The sequence below is a fragment of the Mustela nigripes genome, chromosome 6, assembly GCF_022355385.1.
Source record: "Mustela nigripes isolate SB6536 chromosome 6, MUSNIG.SB6536, whole genome shotgun sequence".
Lineage (NCBI taxonomy): Eukaryota > Metazoa > Chordata > Mammalia > Carnivora > Mustelidae > Mustela > Mustela nigripes.
In genome coordinates, this window is record NC_081562.1 from 10,045,356 (window position 1) to 10,062,585 (window position 17,230).

General features: G+C 45.4%; 1 protein-coding gene across 2 annotated transcripts in view; it reads right to left on the reverse strand.

Annotated features, from left to right (window-relative positions):
• EIF3L (eukaryotic translation initiation factor 3 subunit L) overlaps positions 1 to 16,780 on the reverse strand; it is a 27,790-nt gene extending 11,010 nt beyond the window's left edge. Inside the window, exons 1-8 of one of the 2 annotated variants that reach the window (XM_059402035.1) lie at positions 16,674 to 16,780; positions 16,080 to 16,128; positions 14,380 to 14,590; positions 11,374 to 11,453; positions 7,908 to 7,969; positions 4,777 to 4,846; positions 4,492 to 4,565; positions 523 to 694 (exon numbers count right to left, since the gene is read on the reverse strand). In XM_059402035.1, the coding sequence (XP_059258018.1) occupies positions 523 to 694; positions 4,492 to 4,565; positions 4,777 to 4,846; positions 7,908 to 7,969; positions 11,374 to 11,453; positions 14,380 to 14,590; positions 16,080 to 16,128; positions 16,674 to 16,706 (751 nt within the window). In that variant the 5' untranslated portion in view covers positions 16,707 to 16,780. Of the gene's footprint in view, positions 1 to 522; positions 695 to 4,491; positions 4,566 to 4,776; positions 4,847 to 7,907; positions 7,970 to 11,373; positions 11,454 to 14,379; positions 14,591 to 16,079; positions 16,129 to 16,673 lie in introns of those variants that run through there. The other variant, XM_059402036.1, reaches the window with a different exon arrangement.
• Positions 16,781 to 17,230: the final 450 nt, after the last annotated feature.

A 17,230-nucleotide genomic window follows, 5' to 3' on the forward strand; every position in this document is an offset into this window, starting at 1 on the left:
ACAGAGAGAGATCACAAGTAGGCAGAGAGGCAGGCAGAGAGAGAGGAGGAAGCAGGATCCCTGCTGAGCAGAGAGCCCGATGCGGGACTCGATCCCACAACCCCGAGATCATGACCCGAGCCGAAGGCAGCGGCCCAACCCACTGAGCCACCCAGGCGCCCTCCTTTAAACATTTTTTTAAAGGCTTGTTCATTTTGCATTGATGCCTATTAAATGGACAAACTCTGTGATTCTCAGTCTTTAAAGACTGTAAAGCGGTCCTGACACAAAGCGTGAGAAGCGCTTCTCTACACGAAGGCCCTGGAGACTCGGTTAGAAGCGTCTGCGAATCAGACCTCGTGAGTGCCAGCTGGTTCTGCGTGTCGGCCAACAGACGGCCGAGCCTGACAGCCCTCAGCACCCGCACTTGGCTGCTGTTCACACCCAGCACCAAAGCAGAGCAGCCCATTACCTAAGCCACAGTGGCTCCCCCGCGCTCCCCGGGCCTTTCTCCCCCCGAAACAGATGGCAAGCAGCACTCACCTCCGCTTGTATACACCTCCAGCTGCCGGTTAATGTTGGACTTGTCTACCAGGGAGTGAAGGACATTGAGGACACTGTGAACATTCCAGATTTTGGGATTGGAGCGAAGAAAGTCGATCTCCTCCTCTGACTTCTTGGCAGTCTTGCAGCGATACTGACTGAATGACTGAAACTGTTGGGGAGAAGGGAGAGAGGCAGGAGTTGCATATGATGCTGAAACGGAGGGAGAGCGGCGCGGGGGTCAGGTGGGGTGCACGGCACCGTCTCATGCTAAACTGTTCTGTACACTACTTGTTTTTGCAAAGCCACCTTTCACTGAACTGAATGGTGTTCATTATGGAGTATGTCACTTCTTCCATAGCTAAGTAAAAATCTCTAAGATGAAAGGTAGTTTGCGAAAAAAAAAAAAAAAAATTCAATTTGGAGTCAAACACCACCTAGAGTCACTTAACGTCTCTGGGCTTCACAATGCAATCGATCTGGCTGTCAGAACCGGATGGTTTGTACAGATCTTCTCTTGGGCTGTGACATGCCGAGTCAGGATAACAAATGAAGACACATGGGGACAGGGTAGTATCTGGATGTATGTCTTGCCTATTGGAACCGACCATCTGTTTGCCAGGGACAGGAACCCAGTTGGGTTACCTCCGTATCAACCACAGAGCCTCGCCAAGTAGAAGGCACATCTAGGGCCCACACCACAGGTAATCCTTAAGGCAGTGGTTCTCTCTGGGATCAGCGATGGGCTGACTCCATCAGTTACCCAGAGAACAGCACAAGAGACCTACCCACTCAACTGGTTTTTACAAGATCCTTGGTCAATTCTGGTACCAGGTTCAGAAACCAGTGACCTAGAATCTAGGTCCTAGATGACATAACCCAAGAACGTTCTTCAACTCCATATTAGCACCTTCCTCTAAGAACACAGAAAAAAGTTTCCAGATTTATAATAAACAGAAGAACATCCGGAATATAGAAGGAATTCTCATAATTCAGTAAGAACGAGGTAATCCATCAGAAAAATGGACTAAGAATAATGAGGATCACTTCGAAGAAAATCAAAACTGGCCAATTATCAGGGAAAATACCTAAGCTCTTCACATATCAGAGAAATGCAAATTAAAATGAGATTACCATTTCTTTCCCATCAAACAGACAAATATTAGACTAGTAACACCCACAGCAGAGAAAAACTCTCAAATGCTGTTGACAGCAGTGAAATTTGATAAGCCCTTACAGGGGACAACGTATTACTATTTATTAAGGTCCAAAGTGATTGAAAATGTTCTGTATCGACTGTGGTGGTAGATACTGTCTGTTCAATCTCTTCAACAGCACACTTAAAAATCAGTATCTCATTGTATGCAAGTTCTGACTCTATAAAACTGATCTTAAACTTAAAAGTGGGGAACCTGGGTGGCTCAGTCAGTTAAACATTACTCCTGGTAGCTCAGTCATTAGGCATCTGCCTTCAGCTCAGGTCATGATCCCCGGGTCCTGGGATCGAGCCCCACATCGGGCTCTCTGCTCAGCAGGAAGCCTGCTTCTCCCTCTCCCACTGCCCCTGCTTGTGTTCCCTCTCTCGCTGTCTCTCTCCATCAAATAAATAAATAAGATCTTTAAAAACAACCGAACATGACTCCCGATTTCAGCTCAGGTCACGATCTCAGAGTTGTGAGATCAAGCCCAACGTCCGTTCCACGCTGGGCATGGAGTCTGCTTCAGATTCTTTCCCACTGCTCCTGCCTCCTTCCTCCCGCAGGCACTCCCTTACTCTCAAAAACAAACAGAAAAACTTAAAGCAAAAATTCTTCAAAAAACAATTCTACCTCTGGGGATCTCTAGAGACAGACCAATGTGCAACACACACAAGACTACTGAGGGACTCACTATTTGTAATAGTCAAACTCAACACCCAAGGGTGGTATATCATCACCAAGAGGGTGGTATATCCGTATCATGTACATGGCAGAGAAGAATAAAGCCATCTCTACACAGACATGGTAAGTGTTCCATATCACAACAAATTACACAACATAGTATTATGCCATCTTTAGATGGTGTATTTGATACGTACATGTTTATATAAACGCCTGAAAAGCATGAATGTAACGCCTGTCTTCCCAGACAATAACTGATGCCGCCACAAAGGCAAGGAAGGAAGACACTTTAAACTTTATCTGCAGTTTGGGGATACCCGGGCGGCTCAGTCGGTTGGGCATTTGCCTTCAGGTCAGGTCATGACCCCAGGGTCCTGGGATCAAGCCCCATGTCAGGCTCCCTGCTCAGCGGGGAGTTGCTTCTCCCTCTCCCTATGCCTCTCTTCCCTGGCTGTGTGTGCACATGTGTGCTCACTGTCTCAAATAAATGATCTTAAAAAAAAAAAAAAGATAAAAACAAACTTCACCTGCAATTTGAAAAGACAGTAATGACATATCATGTATTACCTGTACTGATAAAAATAAATGAAAGCCAGGGAGGTGGGGGACCCATTTAGCCCGTGTGACATCTACCTGGCCGGAGGAGTCACACCTGGCTCCTGCCAGCTGGTCTTTGTTAAGTGAGAGCACTTTAAGCCCCTTAAGAGAACACCAGCTAAGCCCAAGCCGGGATTATGATTATCTTAAGAAGGATGAAGAACCTTAGCATGGATGATCCTCCCTGGACTTGCTGTGTGTGAGTTGAAAGGACCGCCAGCCTTCTAAAATTTGCCAAAGAAAGGGCTTACACAGACCAAGGAGCCAGAAAAGGCAAACAAGGCCAGTGTGGTTTGTGGCCTTCTCTGCACGAAGGCACTGAAGCCTCATAAGCCCCCTCTCAACAGGCCAGCCCTAGGAGGGCTTTCTCAGCATACCAGTCACAATCTGCCAGCACTTCTTAAGTCTGTTTTGTCTATGCAGCTAAAATAACAGCTTTATTAAGAAACTCATTTTTTGGGGCGCCTGGGTGGCTCAGTGGGTTAAGCCGCTGCCTTCGGCTCAGGTCATGATCTCAGGGTCCTGGGATCGAGTCCTGCATCGGGCTCTCTGCTCAGCAGGGAGCCTGCTTCCTCCTCTCTCTCTCTGCCTGCCTCTCTGCCTACTTGTGATCTCTCTGTCAAATAAATAAATAAAATCTTTAAAAAAAAAAAAAACAGAAACTCATTTTTCCTGAAATACCCAGTGAGAGATACTCCATTCCCATAAAACTCATGGAAAACAAGTATTTTTCCAAATTGAATTATTCTGTTTTTTGTGGGTTTTTTAAAAGATTTTATTTATTTGAGAGAGAGAGAGACAGTGCGGAGGCACACAAGAGAGCAAAGGGAGAAGGCTCCGCTCTGAGCATGGAACAGACATGGGGCTCGATCCCAGGACCCTGAAATAATGACCTGAGCAAACCAAAATTAAGAGTTGGCCGATCAACCGAGAACCCAGGTGTCCCTCAGGTTTATTCTTCAGAAACAGAGTAGACTTAAAAACAGAATAACCGACTCCAAAGCTTGTGATGCCTTCATTTTTTCCAACCAGACCAACTCTCAAGATCAGGTAACAGCTTAGTGAAAGTCAGCTCAACTCTGCTGACTTCCAAGTTCATATCCAGAGTTCTTAGGCCTGACTCTTCAGAAAATTGTAACATCGGGACGCCTGGGTGGCTCAGTTGGTTAAGCAGCTGCCTTCGGCTCAGGTCATGATCCCAGCGTCCTGGGATCGAGTCCCACATCGGGCTCCTTGCTCCGCGGGGAGCCTGCTTCTCCCTGACTCTGCCTTCCACTCTGTCTGCCTATGCTCGCTCTCTGACAAATAAATAAATAAAATCTTTAAAAAAAAAAAAAAAGAAAGAAAGAAAATTGTAACATCAAAGACCACCACCATGGGATCTTTCCCGCAGTGATGAGACATTTTTATCCCAAGCATGTTTTAAACAATGCAAACAGCTAAACCTTTGTCAGACTAGTTATTTCAAATCAGACCAAGGCTGGCCAGATACCTGATAGATGAACTCATCAATGATATCCCAGAGCCACTGGTTGGGTAGTTCAAGGGGAGCAGGACCATCGGCATCTGTGCAGGAGATCACAGAAAAGTCAGAAGCAAAGCAAAGACTATTCTTTGCTTTGAACAAGCATGCAGAGTACATTCTGTCATTTTTCTCTTAACTAAGAATCACGGGACATCCCTCCTTCCCACCCTTTTCAAAATCCTGCTAAAAAGAGCTAGAGGCCAACATCAGGCCTCCCTGTAGCCTCACCCCCAGGCCAAACCTCAAACTCACTAAGAATGTAGTTGAAGAGATTGCAGTAGTTGTAGTAGGACTCAAACCTCTGCTCCAAGGAAGGCCCTCCCTGGAAAGAGAACAGAGACATCAGGACTGACAGTTAATTTAAATGTGTTTTACTCATGGTCTGCCACGACACGTGAGAACCAATGCCTCTTCAGGCCTTCTTAGTACGCAAATAGCACTCAGGCCAGAGGCACGACAGTAAGTGCTACAGCATTCGAAAGGACAATGAGTATCTTGACCACAACAATTAGGCATTATGGCAACAACCTCAACTGACTGTTCGAGAACATGCAGGCAGATCTGGTGAAGCAGAAAGACGGAAGTACTAACAAAAGCAAAGGAGTAAAATCACGGTGCTTGAAGTATGGGGAGAGCAGGCAGCGCTACACTAGGCTATGCCAGACTGGACTACAACAGGTTAGGAGTGCAGGGGTCTTTCGGTGCCGAACAGGAATCCAGGCCACGGAGATCAGCAAGTCCACCGTCACCTGGTTTTTGTAAATAAAAACCTCAACGGGAATATAGTCATAGACACTCATTGTCTGTGGCTGCTACAAAGGCGAGTCGAATAGATTCAACAGAGACCATTATGGCCTCAAAGCCAAACAACTATCTGGCCCTTTGCACAGAAGGCTATTGACGCCCCCAATCTAGACTTGATGTTGCTGGCAACTGAGAACACTGAAGATTTCTGAGCTGGGAAAGAATATGCTGCTATTTGTGAACAGCTAGAAAGAACACAGCCCTGGAGTTTTAGCTCCAGTGCTTACTAACTGCGAGCTTCCGACAAGGTATTTGATCTCTCCATAGTACGAGACTATGTAGTTGAAGTGCCCAATATAATAAATGCTCTTTCAAAGAACTCCCCCTGCCCGACAAGGTTCCAAACGGATCGTATATGTATAAGTACTCTGGTACCTAACAAAGAGGTCATAGAGTCAATAAACTTCTGCTGAATCTTCATCACAGACCTAAGGGAAGATTAGAAGTGGCACAACCACCTGTACTATGGGTTCTGATGCCATGGTCTTCCCAAAGAAGAGATGTTATACAGGCTAGCTAGAGTCTCAACCTAGGCCACAGAGTACGTGAGCTAGAAGAGCAATGGTAGGAGGAAACCTTTACTTTCTAACAGACAGGACAGAGAGCTCACTGGGATGCCGGAATGGCCCCCTGCACTGACAACAGGAACTCCTGCAGCAACCACTAATGGTGGCTCCTGTGGCAAGGCAGGAGCCCTAGCCAGGTCAGGTGGTCTTTTAAGAGATGAGCTGACTGGGAGAAGAAATACTCTATGGAGAGATGACGGTGCCAGGTTCCTTCATTTACACGAGCTCCAACAATTAACTTGTCACCATCGAGGATCAGGGACCAGATTATAGCAGTGACAAGACAAAGTCCATGCCCTGGTGGAGTCTTACCCTCTAGTGCAGGGAGCAGACAAAACCCAAGTAAACAAATACCGCAATGTCAGCTGGTGGTGTGTGCTCCGAAGTGCCAGGGTACGGCAAGGAGCCCAGTAAGGAATGAAAGTCGTAGGAAAGGAGACTGGCAAGAGAGTCAGGGGCCAGATCAAACAGGACTATGACTGAGACCTGGGATTTTCTTCCAAGTGTGATGGTGAGAAGTCATGGTAGGATTGGGAGGGAGGGTGTGACGTGACAAGACTATGTTTCAAAGGGACCATGCAGGTTACTAGGCTGAGAATAAACTCAAGTGGAAGAGTGGAACCTGATACCAGGTAAGCAGCTGCTCAGCTCAGGCAAGAGATGATACAATGCCTTGAACCAAGGTAGCAGCAGTGGTGGAGGTAAGAAGTGGGTGGTTTCAAAAAGCATGCTGAAGACAGAGATGAACAGGATTTGTTACAGGGTTGGAAGTCAAGTCAAGAACACCATCAAGGTTTTCGTCTGAATGGTCGTATTATTTACTGAGTTGGTTGACATGAGAAGAACAGGCTGAGAGGGAAAATAAGACTTCCGTTTGGAGTATACTAAACTTGAGGTGCCTGGGTGACTCAGTCAGTTAAGCATCTGCCTTCGACTCCGGTCACGATCTCCGGGCCCTGGGATCAAGACTCATGTCAGGCTCCGTGGTCACCACGGAGTCTGCTTGTCCCTCTGCCCCCCCCCCCTGCTCATATTCTCCCTCTCTCAAATAAATTCTTTTTAAAAAAGATTTTATTTTTTTGAGAGAGAACATGCAAGTCAGAGAGGGGGAGAGAGAGCAGCAGACTCGCTGACAAGCAGGGAGTCCGACATGGGGCCCAACCCCAGGACCAGGACCTGAGCCAAAGGCAGATGCTTAATCAACTGAGCTACCGAGGCGCCCCAGAATAAAATCTTAAACAAAACACCCAAACCTGAGATGAGTATCAGACAGCCAAGTGGAGATAATGGAATAGGCAGCTGGATATACAAGTACGGATTTGGAGAGACAGGGGCTAAAGATAGAGATTTTCAGTCATGGTGTATATAAGTAGTACGGATAGTTATTTTAAGCAACTTGGGGCATTCTAAAATTCAGAAACAAGAGAAGAATCAAACAAGTGCCCAAAGCTGAGAGAGTACCGTGGAAAGAACACTGGCGTCACAGAAAGCCAGGCCTGGGTTCAAGGAGTTTTGCCACCTACTCATTGCATGAATTTGAGAAGCAACCCCTCTGCACCCCAGTTGGCCTGCCTTGCAGGGCCACTGTGAGGATTAGAGCAGAGATGCCCGCCAGGTGTCAAGCATTACACTGGGCACACAGGGACACTCCCTGTGTGTTTCAGAGAGCAGAAGGCTCACAGTCCTACACTGAAGGTAAAAAGCAAGGGCATCAAAAGCTGAAGCAGTAGGAGTCTGGGAACACACCATTAGGATGGCATCCTGAAACCCAGTTGATGTGATGAGTGCCAAGTCAGGAACTGCCGGGATGGAGAAACTGAAAAGGACACACAAGCTACGCCAAGCAAGTCTGTCTGCGACAGACACGCAACTTATTGGATTCAAGCATTCCCTCTGTCATTTCTGAACACTCAGAAAACATGCCAACCACTCCTAGACACTGAACCAATAGAAGCTAATGACTGTGTTCCAAAGACAAAAATGGCATAGAGCTGGCAACAGTTAGATACTCACACTGACTTTGGCATATATGTGCCTGTAGTATAATTCTTTGTACAGAATCAGGAAGACGGCATCTGAAAGAAATGGCACAGAGCTGCTTTAGTAATCCACAAAACAACTAGGGTCTTCAGGCAGTTTTAGCCCACTGATCGGAAGAGAGGGATAAACACGATTTAAGATACAAAATAACATCTAAATTCCAGTACACCCCAAGAATACACGCAAAAAGAAAACCATCTCTCGTCTATCTTTCAACCTCATCTTAATCCATTCAGGCCCATTTCCCTTTGCTAACATCTAGAGATTTTTGCCATCCAGTTGCTTAACAAACCAACACAGAAATAAATAGTAACAGCTCTAAAAAAGACAATGTCACATTATCAAAATTATGAACACATGGGTGTTTTTGACTTAGAAATTCTACTGTAAAGAATTTATCCTATTGATATGATGCAACCACTAAAAAGAAAGGAGGGAAGAAAAGGTCTTTGGGTACTGATGCTGTACAGAAAAGAATTAAGGAAGTAGGTCTGAAACTTCTATCCTTTGGCTAGTAAAGTTGGGTCTTGGCTGGCATCTGGGAACCTGGATTTTAGGAGGGTCCCCAGTATCCTGACAAGAGGGATCTGCTGAGCCTAACTATGCAACTCTATGGTTTATCCTGAACTCCTGCCTTCCTTCTGGGAGTCTGGAATTTTGGTTCGTGCTAGGCAGGGGGTGTGCCCACATGACCAGCACCCCATAAAATCCATGGACATTGGACAATCCTTGTAACTGTGTTACAGTTTTCTCTGAGAGACTTTTCACACATGTCACAATTCTTTGCTGGAGGAATTAAGCACATCCCAAATGACTCCACAGGAAAGGACTGGTGATAACATACATGCACGTGGTTTTCTCTGGATTCCACTCTGCGTGCCCCTTCCCTTTACCCTGCGTCCGGGGAGTCCTCCTAGCACATCATCAAACCCAGGGGTGGTCTTGGGAATCCTGGAGATGCAGAATACTCTCCAAAAATATAATAAACTTTAAAAAGGGAAGAAAATGGCATTTGCTTTATATAAAAAGAAACAAACAGGCCATTCCTACTTGCTTAGGTACACATAGACTATCACGGGAGGGATAAAAAGTGCTACCACTAGATGGCTCTAGAGAAACTTAAGCCTTGAGGAGGAAAGTAGGAAGAGGATTTTTTACACTGAATCTCCTTTTATACTGTTAAGCCCTGTCATTACTTACCTGTTTGAAATTATACACAGCTGACATTTAAACAGAGGGGGGTTAGGAACACAGATCCCCCCTGCCTCATGTAGTCAAAAACCCACCTTTAACATTTTTTTTTTAAGATTTTATTTATTTTTGACAAAGAGAGAGATCACAAGCAGGTAGAGCAGCAGACAGAGACAGAGGGGGAAGCAGACTCCCTGGTGAGCAGAGAGCCCGATGCGGGGCTCGATCCCAGGACCCTAAGATCATGACCTGAGCCAAAGGCACAGAGGCTTATTAACCCACTGAACCACCCAGGTGCCCCTCACATTTAACTTTTGAATCCCCACATATATTTTTTTTTAATATTTTATTTATTTATTTGACAGAGAGAGAGATCACAAGTAGGCAGAGAGGCAGGCAGAGAGAGATAGAGGGAAGCAGGCTCCCTGCTGAGCAGAGAGCCCGATGCGGGACTCGATCCCAGGACCCTGAGATCATAACCTGAGCCGAAGGCAGCGGCTTAACCCACTGAGCCACTCAGGCACCCGAATCCCCACATATTTAACTGTTAACTTTAACAGCCTATGATTGACTGGAACCTTACCGATAACAGTCAACACTTATTTTGCGTGGTATATATGTTATACACTGTTATCATGGTGTACAATATGTAAGCTAAAGAGGAGAACTGTTAAGAACATCATAAGGAGGAGAAAATACACGTACACTATTATACGAAAAAAATCCATGTGTATGTGGATTCACCCAGTTCAAACCCATGTGCTCAAGGGCCAACCGTATTTCAAGACTCCTACTGTTGTTGACACACACAATATGATTCTTTATAGGCAACATATTAAACAGAGCATAAGGTCTGAGCAACATAGAAAATAACACCTTCTACAAAGTTGAGTTCTAACTTGCGTACCAATGATACCAAAAATAAAGTTCCAAAAAACACTAGCTATATCAAAGAAGTACAAGACTTGTACACTGAAAACAGTAAAAAGTCATTGAAATAAAGACCTAAATAAATGCAAAGACATCACATGTCCATAAATTAGAGGGCTTAATATAATGGCGACAGTCGCCTAGTTTATCTTCAGATGCAACATAATCCCTATCAAAATCCCAACTTCTTTCCAGAAACTGACAAACTGATCCTGAAATTCTATGGAAATCCAAGGGACTCAGAAGAACCAACAAGAAGTTGGAAAAAGATGGGGCGCCTGGGTGGCTCAGTGGGTTAAGCCGCTGCCTTCGGCTCAGGTCATGATCTTAGAGTCCTGGGATCGAGTCCCGCATCGGGCTCTCTGCTCAGCGGAGAGCCTGCTTCCCTCTCTCTCTCTCTCTGGCTGCCTCTCCGTCTACTTGTGATTTCTCTCTGTCAAATTAATAAATAAAATCTTTAAAAAAAAAAAAAAAAAAAGAAGTTGGAAAAAGAACAACACAGGGGAACCTGGGTGACTAAGTAGGTTAAGCCTCTGCTTTTGGCTCAGGTCATGATCTCAGGGTTCTAGGATCAAGCTCCACATTGGGCTCTCTGCTCGGCAGGGAGCCTGCTTCCCCTCCCCCACCCTCATCCCCCCGCCTCTTTGCCTACCTGTGATCTCTTTCTCAGTCAAATAAAAATAAAATCTTTTAAAAAAAGAAAAGAAGAAGAAGAAGGAGAAGAACACAGTTGGAGGACTTAATGCTTCCTGGTTTCAAAACTTACCACAAAGCCACAATAACTCAGACAGTGAGGCACAAGCATCAGGATGGATGGATACCAACAGAGTTAACAGAGAGTCCTGACATAAATCCTGACATTTGCACAATCACCAATTTCAACAAAGGTGCCAAGACAATCCCATGGAAAAAGAATAGTCTTTTCACAAACTGGTACTGGGACAACTAGATACGTACGCGCAAAAGCATGAAGCTGGATCTTCCTACTTTACACCATATACAACAAACACCATAGGTGAAAGGTGGGAGGAAGCCAGACAGCTCATTCCCAAGTGACTGTACTGACCCCCAAAATCACGGGGGGATGGAAACAAGTCAGGACAAAGATCTGTTTCAGCTTCATCATGTGTGAGAGGTCTCTATCCCCTCTTCATTTATTCCGCTGTCACTCAGCAAGCTCTTTACTAAGGGTCTACTATGCACCAAGCCCTGGGGAAACAAAATGGTAGCAAAACACACACGGACTCTTCTGAGCTTCCTCAGGTCCCGTCACTCACAGAATGCCATCCAGCGTACAGAACACAGAACTCATACCTACCGTTGCCAACCTGTGGAGCAATGGCTTCAGCCTCAGGCCATGGTGTATTCTTGAAGAACCTTTCAGTCAACTTGGTCCAGCTGAAAACCAAGCAGAAAAATTCTAAACTCTGAAACAGGAAGGAACAGAGAAGAGGCAACCCACATTTTACAGGTAAGGACCCAGGCTCACAAAGAGGGAGAGGTGACAGAAACAAAGGACCAGAGCCTTCCAAGGCTACAACTCTCAACAGAACTCTGCACCTCAACTTTTCTTAATACGGTGAACACTCCTCTCTACCAGTCAGGCAACCGCCATGCTCTTCAGGATCATCTCCTGCCTCTGTATCATGATACATGACAGCTTGCTGTTCCCTGGTCTGATAACTACTTTCTAGACACCCATGCTTTCCCCCTAGCAATTTCCCCCTACTTTCCCAGAGCACGGTGCCTCCTCCCCCATCCAAATCTGGAAGCCAATCAGTCTGTCTGTGGTGGTCTGATGCTGCGACAGAACTACGGCATCTAACCCAAACACTCAGAGCCCTGATCCCCTCAGGAGTGAATTCAACTGCCCCCCCACTCTCCTCAAGCCCCACCTTTCCACTTCTCCATATTTTTCTTTTTCTTTTTTTTTTTTTAAGATTTTATTTATTTATTTGACAGAGAGAGAGATCGCAAGTAGGCAGAGAGGCAGGCAGAGAGGAGGAAACAGGCTCCCTGCTGAGCTGACAGCCTGATGCGGGGCTTGATCCCAGGACCCTGAGATCATGATCTGAGCCAAAGACAGAGGCTTTAACCCACTGAACCACCCAGGCACCCCTTCTCCAGACTTTTCAGTTCAGCATAAAAAGATGCTCAAGTCTCCACTTCAGGACATATTATAAAACATAATTCATCTCAATAACACTGGACTTTCCAAGGCACCAGCCATTCTTCTCACCACACATTCTCCTTCAGAAAGATCTACCACGTTTGGCTTCAACTATAGTCTGTATCTGCCTGTACTGTCAAATACAGTAACCATTTGCCACATGTGATTATTGTGACTAAAGAATTGAATTTTAAATTTTACTGAATTTTTTTTTTTTAAAGATTTTATTTATTTGACAGAGAGAGATCACAAGTAGGCAGAGAGGCAGGCAGAGAGAGAGGAGGAAGCAGGCACCCCGCTGAGCAGAGAGCCCAATGTGGGACTCAATCCCAGGACCCTGAGATCATGACCTGAGCCGAAGGCAGCGGCTTAACCCACTGAGCCACCCAGGCGCCCCTAAATTTTACTGAATTTTAACCAAAAAACCCAATACTTAGTTACTGCGAACTTTCAACTACATTTAGAATTACTTGGATATCTGCTTTTTCTATCATAAATGCTACGAAATCTACATGGAGATCAGGTATTTCCAACATACACAAATTGAAATGCGGTATAAATACAAAAGATAGGTTTTAGACTTAATACCAAAAAAAAGTAAAATAACTCATTAACAGTTTAATACTGATTATGTGTGGTAATAATATTTTAGATGTTGAAATATCATGAAAATTAATTTCACCTGTTTCAGTTTTTAAAAAATTTTTATATTTAAGTAATCTCTACATCCAATCTCACCCACCCAAGTGAGGCTCAAACTCACAATCCTGAGATCAAGAGTTGCACTCCACCAACTGAGACAGCCAAGCACCCCTCCTTTTACGTTTCTTTTTTTTTTTTTTTTTTAATTTGTTTATTTAACAGAGAGAGATCACAAGCAGGCAGAGTCAGGCGGGGGGGGGGGGGGGGCAGGCTCCCTGCTGAGCAGAGAGCCCGATGTGATGATGCGATGTGGGGCTCGATCCCAGGACCCTGAGATCATGACCCGAGCCAAAGGCAGCGGCTTAACCCACGGAGCTACCCAGCTGCCCCTCCTTTTACATTTCTTAAACGTAACTGATGAAAAAAGTTAAATTACACATGTGGCTAATATTATTTCTATGGGACAGCACTGATCTACACATTTCTACCAGAAAGACCTGGAGATGCAGGAAAAAAACAGTTTGGGGATTAATTCTATTCATTAATCCAAAAAGCCTTTGGCTATTCATTTTGTCCACCCATCCTCCTAGGAATTAACTAATTATTACTTTAAGTTTATTTACTTATTTTAAAGTAATTTTTACTTTAAATAGTGGAGCTCAAACTCACGACCCTGAGATCAAGAGTTATGTGCTCTTCCAACTGAGCCAGCCAGGCACCCCTCCCAGAAATTGTTTAAATTCTATATCCCTGGTGAAGTCTTTCCTGACGTTCTCAACCCTAACAAACCAGTCTCATTTCTAATGCCATTTAAACAAGGGCAATCCCCTCAAAACAGAAGCAGCCATTCAAAGCTCTGCTCACCCTGTTATGCATTAACTTGTACAGTAACTCAAAAGTTAGGCTCTGGGGGTGCCTGGATGGCTCAGTCAGTTAAGAGTCTACCTTTGGCTCAGGTCATGATCCTGGAGACCCCAGATCCAGCCCTATGTCCCCACGTGGAGGGGTGGGGTGTCCCTGCTCAGCAGGGAGTCTGCTTCTCCCTCTCCCTCTGCCCCTCCCCTGTTCCTTCTCTCTCTCAGATAAATAAATAAAATCTTTTAAAAAAAATTAGGCTCTGATGTCAGACTATGCAAGTTCAAAACTCAACATATGCACTCAACTAGCTATATCCTTTCTATATCCTTTGTTTCTCTCATCTGTAAAATAAAGAAAATAATACTACCTACTTCATGAGGTTACTATGAAGAGTAATGAGTAAATATGGGGAAGCGTTCTCAACACTGTTTGATCTATACTGGACAGACATACTAGTTGCTGCTACGACTACTGATAATGATGTTATTTTAGGCCCTGAGTTCTGGGAATACAGAATGTTCCAACAGAATAACATGTCTCCCTATGAGCAATCACTCATTTACAGAGAAATGACTCTCTTTACAGAGAAATGACTAATAGACCCCTTTTTTAGGGGCTGTATCAGTAAACCAGTCCCACCCAGAAAGACTGTACCTGTTCTCATAGATGTCCTGGATCTCATACACCTTCTGATCAATGACATCACTGGACACACGACTGGCCTGCAGCTCATACACCTTCTGGTCAATCAAATCTGAGACGGTTTTGTGGAAATACTGGATAAAGTTTTTGATCACTTCAGGGATCACCTGATAGGTCTGCTGTTCATACTGACGTTCATAAGCCAGATCCTGCTTTGGATCACCTAGAGGTCAGATATAATAAATACTTTACCAAGTGTTTTCAAACTCCCATGTTACAAAACAGAAGGGCAAGACCATCCCCCAAAGAAAACTCAAGTCTATAAAATCAGGTACGATTCCTTTTTAAACACTCAAAGATGGGGCACCTGCGTGGCTCAGTTGGTTAAGCATGCCTTTGGCTCAGGTCATTATCCCAGGGTCTTTGGATCGAACCCCGCATCGAGATCCCTGCTCCACGGGGAGCCTGCTTCTTCCTCTCCGTCTGCCTGCTATTTCCCCTACCTGTGCTCTCTCTCTCTCCATCAAATAAATTAATAAAGCTTTTTTTTTTTTTTGGTTGTTTGTTTATTTATTTATTTGACAGAGAAAGAGAGAGAGACAGACAGACAGAGAGGAACACAAGCAGGGGGAGTGGGAGAGGGGGAAGCAGGTCTCCCTCGGAGCTTGATCCCAGGACGCTGGGATCATGACCTGAGCCAAAGGCAGACAACTGAGCCACCCAGCCGCCCCAAATTAATAAACTTTAAAAATAAACACTCAAAGATAAAATTATCCCCAACTCACTCTCAACCCCATCGCCCTGTTCCTTCAGAACATTTACCACTATTTACAATTATATATTTGCTTATCATCTGTTTCTTCCACTAGAACTTAAATCCTATAAGGGCAAGAACCTTGTCTGTCTTGTACTGAGGTACACCCTCAGCACCTAAAACAGTTGTAAGTGTCTTGAAAGAGAAGGGAAGACTGTCGGAACAGTAGGTAAGTAGGAGGCACCTTATGTACATGTATTTTAAATATATACATTTATATATTTTTTTAAAGTAGGCTCCACGCCCAGGGTACAGCCCATCAGGGGGCTTGAGCTCAAGACCGAGATCAAGACCTTAGCTGAGATCAAGAGTTGAACGCTTAACCAACTGAGCCACCCAGGTGTCCCAGCACTTAGTATTTCTTGAATGATTGACTGCCATTTACTGCCTATACAACAGTGCTAGTTACTGAACCTCTCTGTTCAGTTTTCTCATCTGAGAAAATGGAGACACTAATTTAGACACTTCCTAGAGCTCTGAAGGATTAAAGGAAATACTTCGCACAGAGTACCTGTAACAATGTATGGCACTTACAAAATGCTAAGTCAAACTAACTCACTACAACATTTCAGGAAACCTCAAAACCTTCCAAAAAGATTTTATTTGGGCTTGGTTTGAATCACTAATTTTTCACAAGAAAAATTCTTCAGCAAGCAGTTTAACAAGGAAACCACGGCCAGGACAGTAAGTCTTCCCTTCTGGGACTTTGAGGTGGACCATGAAAGAGGCTTCATTTATTAGGCGCTGTACCACCACCCTCTTTCTGAGAACTAATAACGGACTCCAGACCTGGACCACGGAGAAGCAGCGCTTCACAGATGCCCCTCGAGAGCTGTTCCGAGACATTCAAAAAGTTGCAAAACCCTAGAAGTACCAGCTAGCCCGCCCGTAGTCTCACCTGTGTGCATATCATAGTCACCGGGGTAAGCGTAGGGATCATAAGCAGCCTATTAACGAAACAGACATAGGAACAGTCACCAATTCGTGAACCCAAAATGCTCGTTCGACCTATGCGCCAAGTAAAAGTACTAAGAATACAAAAGTGGGTAAAACAGAGTCTCTGCTTTTGAGAAACTAACATGCTCGTGAGAGAAGGGCGAATAAGCAGGCGACAATACAACGTTACGGGCGCGATAAGGTAAAGCAAACAAAGCACAAGAGGCTGTGGGAACCAACGGGCACCGACAAGAGTGAACCAAGCCCACAGGAGCTAAGTTTACAGAAACCCCATGAACAGCCTCCGTCTCCGATCTCGGAAAACCAGAGGACGAGGAGACGGGACACGCGAAGTGGGCGGGCAGAGGTTGGGCTGGAGAGGAGACGCAAGCAATGGAAACAGCCTGAGGGCCGCGCACGCCGGAAGGCAGACCGCAGCTAGTTGCGGCCGGGGGAGGCTCCCACAGGGACCCGGACACCGTCTCACGGCGGGATCCAGCATCCAGAGAACGCTGCCTCCGTCACGAAGCCCAATACACGCGCAGGGCCCGCTTACCTCGGACTCGTAATCATCTGCCGGGTACGACATGGCTGCGCGGCTCACGAACACCGCCAGAGAGAACGAAAAGTGCGGCCCGCGCTTGCGTCGTGAGGCCGGAAGTTCCGGGCCCCTGGGCCTGCTGGGAAGCCGGAAGTCCTTAGGAAGCCTCTAGCGATAGGAGACCGCCACGTTAAGAAGGGCGAAGACTACAAACCTCTGAATTTTTCTTCCTTCTTCAAACAGAGGCTCTACAAGGAAGGGTGACTCTTTATCGCTTGCGTAAATGCAGAAATACGGTTGAACCACTTCGGCATAACAAATGGGCAAAGAGACACCAGAAATAATGCCACACAAAAGATGGCTGGCAGCCTCCTCTGGCGATTTCTCGCGAGAGGGGAAATTCGGGTTTGGGGCCTACTGTTGGTTTTAGGTGTAAGCAGTTTGCCTGCGCAAGAAGTGTCTTGGAATGTTCGACCTCAGAAGAGTAAACTTATTGGTGTAAAAGTTGAGACCTGGTCCTCTGAGGCAAGAGGTCATTGAGAAAAGGTTCCTGCCAACTTTGGACAACAAGG